At 42.6% G+C, this 13,251-nt stretch overlaps 1 protein-coding gene across 1 annotated transcript in view; it reads left to right on the plus strand.

Annotated features, from left to right (window-relative positions):
• MTCL1 (microtubule crosslinking factor 1) overlaps positions 1–13,251 on the plus strand; it is a 187,134-nt gene that overhangs the window by 155,119 nt on the left and 18,764 nt on the right. Inside the window, 2 exon segments of the mRNA XM_038746495.1 lie at positions 6,485–6,784; positions 12,752–12,783. Coding sequence (XP_038602423.1) covers positions 6,485–6,784; positions 12,752–12,783 — 332 coding nt within the window.

Here is a 13,251-nt window from a genome sequence, read left to right on the forward strand (position 1 = left end):
AATGATTAGCAGTGGGCTTAGCAGATTTAGAAGCCTCATAACCTCCCATACGGAAACCTCCTGCAGATGGTCAGGCGGTCCCCTGAGCCTAGTTCATAGACTTCTTGCATAGCTGAAGTTCCTACATAAACTGTCCCCTGTGTAAGACATTTAATCTGATGCCTGATTGCAGGAGCCACATTGCAGCAAGGCCCTTGTGTTCAATCTTCACCTTAGATTGAACTACATTCACTGGGAGAGAGCTGTTATGACTTCAACTACATGCTACCACCACGAAATACATTCAGGCTAGGAACTGCGGCCTCCTTTGGAGTTGGCAATTTACTAGTTCGTGTGCAGACTTGTTATTGCAGCATTGCACACTCTATGGATGCTCAGATGACTCACTGATAAACCCTGGTTGATTGGGCTGTAGAATAAAAGGAAAACCCATGAGACACCTGGAGTCTTCAGTTAACGTGAGGATGTTACCCTCTGTGGGCAGCGGGGATTATTTTGGAAAGATTATTCATGATGTTACTTTTTCTTTAGGTTCATTGAGGTGAGATGCAGCTTCTGCATGATTTCTGATAATAATGATGATGGTATTTGTTAAGCTCTTACTATGTGTGGAGCACTGTTCTAAGCACTGGGGGAAATACAAGGTGATCAGGTTGTTCCACGTGGGGCTCAGTCTTAATCCCCATTTTACAAATGAGGTAACTGAGGCACAGAGAAGTTAAGTGACTTGCCCAAAGTCACACAGCTGACAAGTGGCAGAGCCGGGATTAGAACCCATGACCTCTGACTCCCAAGCCCGGGCTCTTTCCACTGAGCCACACTGCTTCCCTGATCGATGTTTATTATTTGAATTCTACTGCAAGGTCCTAAATGAATGATACTGATTGTGGTATTTGTGAAGCACTTTACTGTGTGTCAGAGCCCCTGCCCAACATGGAATTAACAGTCTAAGTAAGAGGAAAAATGGGTATTGAATCCCCATTTTACAGATGAGGACATTGAGACACAGAGAGTGAAGTGACTTACCCAAGATCAAACAATCGGCAGGTGGCAGAGACAGGATTAGAACCCAGATCCTCTTTCCACCAGATCACACTGTTTTGCCATGTTATTCCTATCCCTCCAGTGGCTCGCAGAGGATATCTTGCCTAGGGTAGATAACTTTTATCTAACCCAGCACTTAGAACAGTGCTTGGCATATAATAATAATAATTATTAATGTGGTGTTTGTTAAGCACTAACTGTGTGCCAGGCACTGTACTAAGTGCTGGGATGGATACAGGCAAATCGGGTTAGACGCAGTCCCTGTCCCGTGTGGGGCTCACAGTCTCAGTCCCCATTTTACAGATGAGGTAACTGAGGCACAGAGAAGTGAAGTGATTTGCCCAAGGTCACACAGCAGACAAGTGGCGGAGCTGGGATTAGAACCCATGACCTTCTGACTCTCAGGTGCCATAATTATTATTCATTATTTTTGCCTTTTAAGAGTCATCTCTCATGCTCCCTGCCTAACTCCCCACAGCACTCAGTTCAGTGGACTAAGTTCAGATGGGCTAAATGTTGTGCTCCAGTCCTGTAGAATTTCTGTGGCCCTACATTGTCAGTGGACCTGAGGCTATTTCTCCAAACACTCCAAATGCCTGGTCACCTTGGACATAATAATAATAATAATAATAATAATAATAATAATAATGGCATTAATTAAGCACTTACTATGTGCAAAGCACTGTTCTAAGCTCTGAGGAGGTTACAAGGGGATCAGGTTGCCCCACGGGGGGCTCACAGTCTTAATCCCCATTTTACAGATGAGGTAACTGAGGCCCAGAGAAGTTAAGTGTCTTACCCAAAGTCACACAGCTGGCAATTGCCAGAGCCGGGATTTTCATTCATTCAGTCGTATTTATTGAGCACTTACTGTGTGCAGAGCACTGTACTAAGCGCTTTGAACCCACGGGCTCTTTCCACTGAGCCATGCTGCTTCTAGTGGGTCTCTAGTGGTCTGTAGTGGGTCTTTAAGGGGCAAGACCAAAGAGAAGTGGGGGAAAATAAAAGAGAAATCAGGTGAAGTGGCAGATAGAGAGAATAATAAAACTGATAATAATAATAATAATAATAATAATAATGGTATTTGTTAAGCACTTACTATGTACAAAGCACTGTTCTAAGCACTGGGGGGATACAAGGTGATCAGGTTGTCCCATGTGGGGCTCACAGTCTTAATCTCCATTTTACAGATGAGGGAACTGAGGCACAGAGAAGTTAAGTGACTTCCCCAAAGTCACACAGCTGACAATTGGCGGAGTTGGGATTTGAACCCATGACCTCTGACTGCAAAGCCCGTGCTCTTTCCACTGAGCCATGCTGCTTCTCTGCAAGAAGAGAGAAGAAATGGGAAAAAAGAAAAGTCAGCTGCTGTTGGTGCTACCGCCTTGGTGGAAGTAGTGGTGGAGCCGGCAGTGAAGCTGAGTGGCTTTTGGGAAAACCGATGTTTTCATGGTGATGGCAGTGGCTTTAAAGTGACCCTTATTATAATAATAACAATTGTGGTCATTCTGAAGCCTTACCGTGTGCCAAACACCATGCTAAAGGTTGGAAGCAGTGTAGCTCAGTGGAAAGAGCACGGGCTTTGAAGTCAGAGGTTATGGGTTCAAATTCTGGCTCTTCCAATTGTCAGCTGTGTGACTTTTGGGCAAGTCACTTCTCTGTGCCTCACTTACCTCATCTGTAAAATGAGGATTAAGACTGTGAGCCCCACGTGGGACAATCTGATCACCTTGTAACCTCCCCAGCGCTTAGAACAGTGCTTTGCACATAGGAAGCACTTAATAAATGCCATTATTAAAAAAAAACATTTTCAAGTTAATCAGATATGATGCGGTTCCCGTCCCACACGAGATTCCCAGTCTGAGAGAACAGGAATTGAATCCCCATTTTACAAATGAGGAAATTGAGGCATAGAGAATTTAGTGGCTTGCCCAAGGTCAGACCACACTGTTTCTCGGATGACTGTGACCTCTTCTATCCCACTGCTCGTCACTGGCAGTGCTGAGGGGACTCTGTTCACCTGCCAGAATACCCCATCCTCCTCAACTTCCAATGTATATCCATCCTGCCTATTGCGGGACATCTGGTCACAAATTCCCCACTGGATGGACCTCATTCTTTCTTTCTCTGCCCTCTTTTCATGGTCAGATTGTATATCCTTAACCATATAATGAGGCAATGGGATAGGTAACACTCACACGCTTCCACTGAGTGGTCTGATGCCCCTGTTGGAGATAGAATCCTGGGCTGGAGGGAACACTGATCTGACCCAGGAATGGGCTTACCTACCCGTGGTATTGGCTTCACTCTCTCTCTCTCTCCCAGTTCCTTTTTCCTTCATCTAAATCTTCAGCCTGCCGTCGGCGCCTCCAGAAAATGCTGGTGTCTACAGGTTTCACTCAGGGTTGACCAGATGGCGTAGAGTCCTGCCTGCTCTACAGGGATTTGAGCCATAAATATCAGGCTCCAAAGTTAGTTTTCCAGAAATACACAGTTCCACGTCCGAAAGTGAATTGGCTCGACCAAATTAGTTTTAAAATCTTGATTTACCACTCTGCCATGTAGTTCCGGAACTTTACTCATCTTTCCCACCCTCCGCCCACCCCCGGCAGTTATTACCATCTATGCATATTCGCCAATTCTTCCAGCAGGCTTAATGAATTTTAATTCCTTGTCCTTGACAAACACTCGAAGAATGCACATGGGCTCAAGCTCCCTTCTTTAGGCATCCACTGTAAGGTCAATTCTTTTCACTTTCACTGTTCCTTTTAACTTTTTTTTCCTTCATCTAAAAATGAGAACTTGTAGAGGGGCCAGCCAGCTGCAAGGTGCTTTTCTTCTAGGGCTGGGGAGGGAGGGAGAGCCAGGGAGTGAGGCATCTGCCCTAAGCATTAGGACGGTTGCCTGGAGCTGAGCTGGAAATCCTGCAGCTCTTCCCATCTTTGCTACGGCTGTGTCTACAAGCTTGGACAAGTTTCTCTTGGGTCCTCATTTCTCTATTTAGAGAATGGAGAAGATGGCCCTGAGCTGGAGTTTGAGGATTGCGGAGATGATTTTTAAAAATGAGATTCCATATCTGCTTTAGAATAAGTCTGTTGAAAATGAAATGATGCTTGACACTTAGTAATAATAATAATAATAATAATAATAATAATAATAATAATAATATGGGCTGCCCTTGTCTATGTGCCTTGCATTTGGGCCAGATTAGACTGTAAGCTTGACATGGGTAAGGGAACATGTCTACCAGCTGTTATAGTGTAGTCTTCCAAGTGCTCTGTACAGGGTTCTGCACACAGTAAGCACTCAATAAGTATAAGTGATTGATTGTAAGCTCCTCCCATAGACTGTAAACTCCTCCTCTAGGCAGTGAAATCCTAAGCGCTTAGTACAGTGCTCTGCACATAGTAAGCGCTCAATAAATGCGATTGATTGATTGATTGATTGATTGATTGTAAGATCTTCCTCTGGACTGTAAACTCCTCTAGACTGTGAGCTCCTCCTCTAGACTGTAAACTCCTCCTCTAGACTATGAGCTCCTCCTCTAGGCTATAAGCTCTTTGTTGTTAGGGAACAAGTCCACCAACTCTATTGTATTCTCCCAAGTGCTCTGCACACAGTAAGTGCTCAGTAAATGCCATTGACTGATTAATTGACTGATTAATGGGCCAGAGTTCAAACTACAGCTATGTGCTTCCAGTGTGGTCTACTAGAGTTGCTTTTTTTAATCCCTGACTCTCTTTCTAGGCAATTGTACAATTTCCTGGCTCAGTCTCTTTCCCAAATGACTCAAAATCTTTATTCTGCTGCCCCTTCAAATCCAGTCTAAGTGTGAATTCAATCGTTCATATAGTTTACTTTTTTAAGAGTGCCGTCAACCCAGTGGAATTGACTTCTAAAAACTTCAGTTGAAAAACTTAAAGGAAAATATCTGAATTGTGCATGTCTGTTTGGAGAGGAAAGTAACTACAAATTGTTCTGGGGGGAAATTGGAATATCAGCAGGGCTTCAAGGGCTTCTGATCAAGGTCTCAGATCCTAGGAGATTGCTCCTCCTGCTTTAACAGTTCCCTACAGATCCACATTGACTAAACTGTTTAATAGCTGTCAGTCCCTAGGGGCCTGAACAATCCACAGAAGTAAAAGGCACAGGGAAGTCAAAAAAATCAGAACTGGCCCATGTGCCCAGTGACTGAAAAAATCCAGGGCAGGCCGTATTGAAAATCAGGTGGTGGGTTAAAAGAATTAATACAATCTCCTTTCTGTGTCCCTTTTATTTGGTTTCCATGGAAACCTGGGCACTAGGACAGCTGAACGTATTTGCTGGAAGGCGATCCTTGTGTTCTCTTAACAAATGTTAAGAAAAAAAGTTAAAAGGAGAGATGACTTGGTAGGTAAGAAGAGACCCTGATACCATAATTAAAAATAATAACAATGATAACGATAATACTTGTGATATTTGTTAAGTACTTACTATGTCCCCAAAATCATACTAAGCACTGGAGTAGATCCAGTACAAGCAGACTGTAGCTCGTTGTGGGCAGGGAATGTGTCTGTTATATTGTTGCATACAGTATATTGTTATTGAATGAATTGTTGTGTTGTATTCTCCCAAGGACTTAGTACAGCGCCCAGCACCCAATAAGCATTCATCAAATACGATTGAAATAGATCAGATAAAGTCTCTAATTCACAGTCGGAGGATAGGGAAAACAGGAAATTAATTATTATTCGACAGATGAGGAAAGTGAAGCCCAAGATCACCCAGCAGGCTAGTGGCAGAGCTGGGATTAGAACCCAAATCCCCTTATTCCCAGTTCAAAGCTAATTGTTAGATCCTTGTTTGGTTTTGAAACCACTTGCAAGCTGGTATAAACATTTGCCTTCGAGTCTGGTACTTTGGGAATCCGTGGTCCTTAAGAAGTGGTCTATCACTATCAATCAAGGATATTTATTAAATGTTTCCTGTGTTTAGAGCACTATACTAAGTGCCTGGGGGAGTGCAGGATAACAGAGTTGGTAGATGCATTCCATGCCCAATCAATCAATCAATGGTATTCATTGAGTGCTTACTATGTGCAGAGCACTGTACTAAGACCTTGGGAGAGTACAGTGCAACAGAATTAGCAGACCCATTTCCTCTCCATAATGAGCTTACAGTCCAAAGGGGGAGATGGACATTAACATAAATCAATACATTATGGCTATATACATAATTACAAATACATACCCAATTACGGTTATTCATTCATTCATTCAATCGTATTTATTGAGCACTTACTGTATGCAGAGCACTGTACTAAGCGCTTGGGAAGTACAAGGTTATGTATCAGTAACAGAATGAACAGCTGATTCATAAAGTGAGAGAAGTTCCACCGGGCAAAAGAGCCACGTGCAGTTGTCAGCCCTCACTAATCATTTCTTCTTTAAATCTTTTGAAGTTGCAGAAAGAAACTAGCACCCAGAGAGGCGACAGCTTCCTATGTGACCAAAAAGAGGACAACATCCGTCCATTCTCAGCCCAGGGAAGCCTCCACTTACCTCATCCGATGGGGAAGCGAGCCTATTCTGACTCAGATGCTGCCCAGTTCGAAGACCGAACTCTGTCCAGACTGAAAGACACGGATCGATGCACTGCCACAGAGAACCTCTTCCTCGATGTCCTGTCTCTGGATGATGAGCCCGATGAACCCCAGCCCCGGAGATTGGAGCGGGAGAAATTTGTGACTTGCCTGCATGAAGTAAATTGAAGTTTTCTCTTCATCCTGATTCCTTGAAAATGAGGCCATGGGAGTGCAAAGGCTTGATTTACCCCACTTAGCTACTCTTCCAGGGGTGCGGGAGTAGAAAGGAGGAAAGGAGATTTTGGAAAGGAAGATTAAAGCAGGAGAAGGGATAATAATAATAATAATAGCAATAATGATAGTGCTTGTTAAGCGCTTACTATGTAACAGGCACTGTTGTAAGCACTGGGGTGGACACAAGCTAATCCAATTGGACAGAGTTCCTGCCTCATGTGGGGCTCAGAGTGTTAATCTCCATTTTATAGATGAGGTGACTGAGGCCCAGAGAAGTGAAGTGATTTACCCAAGGTCACAGAGAAAGCAAGTGGCAAAGCCAGGATAATGATAATAATGGTAATGTTAATAATGTAAAAATGTTACACGCTTACTCTGTGCCAAACACTGTTCTAGGTGCTGGAATAGACACAAGTTAAACTGGTTGGACATGGTCCCTGACCCACATGGGGCTCACAATCTTAATCCCCATTTTACAGATGAGGGAACTCAGGCCCAGAGAAGTGAAGTGTCTTGTCCAGGGTTACCCAGCAGACATGTGGCAGTGCCTGGATTAGAACCCAGGTCCTTCTGACTCGCAGGCCCAGTCTCTATCCACTAGGCCAGAGCAGGACTTTTACTGAAGCCTCAGTTGCTGCCCATGTGACTGGCTTCACAAGTCCTTTCTTCTTTCCAGCTATTCCCATAGGATCGTGGGGAGGGAAGGCTTTGGGATTGTGGGAATTTGGGGAGTGGGACTTTGGGAAAAGAATAGATTCCTTCACTTTCAGTAGTGGCCAGAGGAGCAAATTTCAGTCTTGCTTCCCAGATTAAAATTAAGGTGAGAATCCCAGTTGACACCAGTTAGAGGGGGGTGCCTGGACTAGATAATCAGGGAAAAAAAAGTTTTCCCCATTCCCTGATCCAAGGGCACAGTTGTAAGAGTCCTGGATTAGCAACAGAGAAAAGGGACAAAGCACTAATTCTTCATACTCCACCATATCCCCTGGTGCTCCCCACCCACAACGGATCAAATCGACTCAGTAATTGAATCACAAATCAAAGAACAGTTAAATTGGCATTTCAGACATCAGATCGCTATCTAGCCCATTTCCAATCTTGTTATTTCTCTCCTCAAGAATGAGCCTAAGAGGTATTGGATCTTGTGAGCTGCTCTAGAAGAGGAATCATGGAAGGGGATGGTTGGCTGAATAATGCCTCCTACCCATTCTCTCCCCTCTCCCACAACAGTCCAGAAGCCAGCTCAGACAGTGTTCCCCCAAGGTAGACCTGCAAGCCTCAGAATTACTGATCTGGTTTAGACTGTAAGCTCATTATGGGTGGGGGAAGTATCTACTAATTCTGCTATAGTGTACTCTTCCCAGAGCTTAGTACAGTGCTTTGCATATAGTAAGCGCTCAATAAATATCATTGCTTGATTCACTGATTGATTGATTGCTCTTCATAGGACAAGATTAGTCAGTCAATCTTTTTTATTGAGCATTTACTGTGTGCAGAGCACTCTGAGAAGAGTACAATAGAACAATACAATAGACACATTCCCTGCCCACAACAAGCTTATAGGATACAGGGCAGAGAACTCTGAATTCCTCACTTCCCTCTCTTTTTGTACTTCAACTGGATTCTGTCCTTTGCCTCAGAGGAACTGAAGAGGAGGGGATCCTGTCTACAAACTCTTACTAGTTCTCCCTGTAGGAATTTGTAATCGGCATCTTGATAGGGCCACAGTGTGTGGAAGTAGCTAGGATCAATCAGCAAATCAATGGTGTTTATTGAATAATTACCCATTCATTCATTCAGTTGTATTTATTGAGCGCTTACTGCGTGTAAAGCACTGTACTAAGTGCTTGGGAGAGTACAATTTAACAATAAACAGACACATTCCCTGCCTAGTTACCTTGTGCAGAGCACTGTACTAAATGATTGGAAGAAAACCATACAATGGGTTATTGAAAAAGAAGTCAGAAAAATTCAAGTTTCAAGCTCACCCGGGAAATTTCCATCATGCTTGTTCTATATTTTCAGTTACAGACAGACCAGTCTGACCCTAAATAATGTAATGGCTGAAAAACAGGGCCTGAATTTTTGAAATGCCTTTGTACAAAAGGGATGTTAAATTTCACTCTATAATAATATAGTTTTCTAATCATCTTAATGTTTATGAAAGAAAGGATTTAACTCAGTCTCACCAAGACACAGACACTTAAATTGCATATTTGAACTGAATCCTATATTTATCCCATTGTGCTGAAGTCTTGGCAGAGTTCCTCAAACAGCAGGTGGTGTTTCTAACTGCCTGATTTACAGGATACAAGCCACTCGGGCAAATGGGATGAGTTGAGCTACCTCTTGGAATTTATTTAATCCAAGCAGTTCTCCCTAGCTGGGTCTGTCTTTCAAGGAGTTAGGAAACCCCGTGTTTAAGAATTTGATTATAGAAACAGTTACCAGGGAACAGCAACTTAATATCAGGAACACTCTGAGGGTGTTACCCTTGGAAAAGGAGTAAATATCTTCCCATGTGTTTTTAAGGCCTGTCAACGGGAATGGAAGAAGTGTGAAATTACTTTGAAACCAGTATTTAAATCTTGCATTGGAGGCCTGAATTAAAGGAACAGATTGAATCCCCTCCCTCAGGACAATTGAATTTTTAATTGAAGAGACTTGACAACTAGATCACAAGCTCCTTGAGGGAAGGGATTGTGTCTGTTAACTACTATAATTAATAAATCAGTTGATGGTATTTATTGAGCACTTACTGTGTGCAGAGCACCGTACTAAGCACTTGGGAGAGTACAGTATGATAGAGTTGGCTGCCCACAATGAGCGTACAGTCCAGAGGAGGAGATACTCTTCCAAGTTTTCAGAATAGTGTTCTGCATATAGTAAATGTTCAGTTAATGCTATTGATTGACTCTGAAAATCGTCCTAAGCCTTATGAACATGGTTGGAAAACTGGTATTGGAATTGGAGCTGAACAAAGAAAAAAAAATGACATTTTCTTGATGGTCGCTCAAATTAGAAAAGATCAAAATCAGTCAATCAACTGATCAGCAGTACTTATTGAGCACGTTCTGTGTGCCAAGCACTGTACTAGGTGCTTAGAAGAGAACTGTAGAGTTGGTAATTCAGAAGAGATTTAGTCCTTGAGCTGAGTTCTTTGGCCCATGTGTCTACAAACCTATTAGGACTAATGCAGAAAAGGTGAAAATCTCAAATAGTCCCACCCAAAAGAAATTTCATTAGCCTCCAATCATCATACTTCGCAAACTAACAAACCCAATGATAATAATAATAATAATAGTGGAATTTCTTAAGCTCTTACTATGTGCCAGGATCTGTACTAAGCACTGGGGTGGATACAAGCTAATCGGGTTGGACACAGTCCCTGTCCCACATGGGGCTCACAGTCTCAATCCCCATTTTACAGATGAGGTAGCTGAGGCACAGAGAAGTGAAGTGACTTACCCAAGGCCACATAGCAGACAAGTGTAGGAGCTGGGTTTAGAACCAATGTCCTTCTGACTCTCATGCCAGTGCTCTGTACAATAGGCCACATTGTGAAGGGAAAGACAAACTATTAAAGTGGTAGCTCATATTTTCAATTTCTAGAAAATATTTTAACTGCCTGATTTCTTGTAGCAGGGTCCTAGTTTGGCCAGCCAAACTAGTGGGAGCTCAGTTTGGAAATCTGTACCTCTTAACTATCTTGGAGAAAAAGTGAAATTTCAGTTCTTTCCTGCAGTTTGTTTAGAACATTTGGGAAAATGTTTACTCATCAACAGGTCTATACATGTATCCTATAACTGGATAATCTTTCATTCAATCATTCATTCAATCGTATTTATTGAGTGCTGACTGTGTTCAGAGCACTGTACTAAGGGCTTGGGAAGCACAAATCGGCAGCATTCAGAGACGGTCCCTAACCAACAACGGGCTTCTCCCCCATCCCTGACTCTACCTCCCAGAATATGGTGGGTAAATCCAATGTTGGCATTTATTAACCAGAAAAGCTACCAATCAGTCAGTCAATCAATCAGTGGTGAGCACTTTGCACAGAACATTATACTAAGCTCTTGGGAGAGTACAATCCAACAGATTTGGTAGACATATTCCCTGCCCACAATGAGTTCTTCCATCATTCCACATAGGTCTTTTCTGGATTTGGAACCCAGTAGTTGTGAGAAGAGTCCAAATTATCATATAATAGACACTAGAGTACCTCAAATTAATATAATTATCATTATTATTGTTATTATATTTGTTAAGTGCTTGCTGTTCAAAGTGCTAGGGTAGCTACAGGTTAATCAGGTCAGACACAGTCCTCCAAGGGATTCACAGACTAAGTAGAAGGGAAAACAGGTATGAAATTCTCCTTTTACAGATGAGGAAACTGAGGCATAGAGAAATTAAGTGATTTACCCAAAGTCACACAGCAGGCAAGTGGTGGAGCTGGATTAGAATTCAGGTCCTCTGACTCCCAAGCCTGTGCTCATTCCTCTGTGCCAGGCTGCTCATGTCCTAGGTCTCCCCAGATGGTTCTATCTATGCTCTGCCTTCCCTTGAGGGCTTGAGACCCTCTGTAATCAGTGACACACAAAATCATTTAACTTTGACTTTGAACAAAGTCTGAGAAGAAGTGGTAGAAGGAGCAAAGGTCAAGCTGTCAGAGGACCTGAGTTCTAATGCCTTCTCCATTATAATGCCTTCTCCACCACTTGTCTGCTGTGTGACTTTGGGCAGTCACTTAACTACTCTGTGTCTCTCAATTACCTCATCTGTAAAACAGGGAATAAGACTGTGAGCCCTGTGTAGGACAGGGATTGTATTCAACCCTACTATCTTGTGTCTTTCCCAGTGCTTAGTGTAGTGCCTAGCACATAGTAGCCACTTAACAGATAGCATTGAAAAAAAACCAGTGCATGGGGCAGGAAGGAGGGTCAAATTGAAGAACACTCCAGTGGCCTTCCCAGACTGAGCCCCCTCCGTCCTCTTCCCCTCCTCCCCCTCCCCATCCCCCCCACCTTACCTCCTTCCCCTCCCCACAGCACCTGTATATATCTATATATGTTTGTACATATTTATTACTCTATTTTACTTGTACGTATTTATTCTATTTATTTTATTTTGTTAATATGTTTTGTTTTGTTGTCTGCCTCCCACTTCTAGACACGAACTTGGTGTTGGGTAGGGACCATCTCTATATGTTGCCAACTTGTACTTCTCAAGTGCTTAGCACAGTGCTGTGCACACAGTAAGCGCTCAATAAATACAATTGAATGAATGAATGAATGACTGTAGTAGTATTAGTAGTAGTTAATAATAGTAATGATTATGGTATTTGTTAAGCACTTACTGTGTGTCAAGCACTATTTTAAGAGCTGGGATAGATGTAAGGTAATCAGGTTGAACACAGTCCCTGTCCCACGAGGAGCTCCCAGTCTTAATTTCCATTTTACAGATGAGGGAACTGAGGCACAGAGAAGTTAAGTTGACTTGCCCAAGGTCACAGAGCAGACAAGTGGTGGAGCCGGGATTAGAAACCACATCCCCTAGACTCCCAAGCCCGTGCTCTTGAAACTGCAGCAGTTTCATTTATTGACCATCCACTTAGCACAGCACTGTACTAGAGGCTTGGGAAATGCAGAATAAAGGATGCATGCCCCGTCCACAAGGAACTTACACTGTATCTGGAGAGCTAAACCTAAAATATTTACTATACTCTCAAATAAAGTCTTTCCAGAAAAAATATTTACAACACTATCAAAATTAATGAAGTCTTTTCCCCAATCGGTAAAATTGTCACAAGTGGTACGGTAGCGGGTATAGGTTTCCCATCTCATCCTTGTACTAACAACCATATGAAAATGAAATAGCTGAAACTATGAATGTATTTTTTTTTCCTTATAGGAAGAAGAAGCCCATAAGGGAAATCTTCAGAGGTAAGCAGGCTGATAGGAGTGAATGATTGCTTCTGACCAGAATTAGGGTTTTTGTTTCCTATCTTGATGAAGTTGTTGGACCTGCTTGCAGTAACTCCGTAACTGTTAAACGTCGGTGCATCGTGAGCAGTTCGTGATCAGATATTAGTATGTCTTAAGCAAGATTTCAGTAATTACTTGAAACCAAAATGCCATCCTTTACTGTCCATCAGTCCAATCCTCAGCTTTATAAAAGTCCTTTTTTGATCAAAATAAAAATTATTTAAAATATGTCCAAGTTCTGTTGGAATTCGCAGGGCAAAATTCACTTTGAGGGACACAATGAGAGTTAAACTCCCCAAGCCAGCTAAAAACCAAAATTCTCTTTTTTCCCTCTGCCCCCATTCACAGGTTTGAGAAACTGCCTTAGGGTGTGCTAAGAACTTTCACACAGGAAAGTTTGTTTGTGAAAACTCTGTTACAAGGGTG

This window comes from Tachyglossus aculeatus, chromosome 5 (genome assembly GCF_015852505.1).
Source record: "Tachyglossus aculeatus isolate mTacAcu1 chromosome 5, mTacAcu1.pri, whole genome shotgun sequence".
NCBI lineage: Eukaryota > Metazoa > Chordata > Mammalia > Monotremata > Tachyglossidae > Tachyglossus > Tachyglossus aculeatus.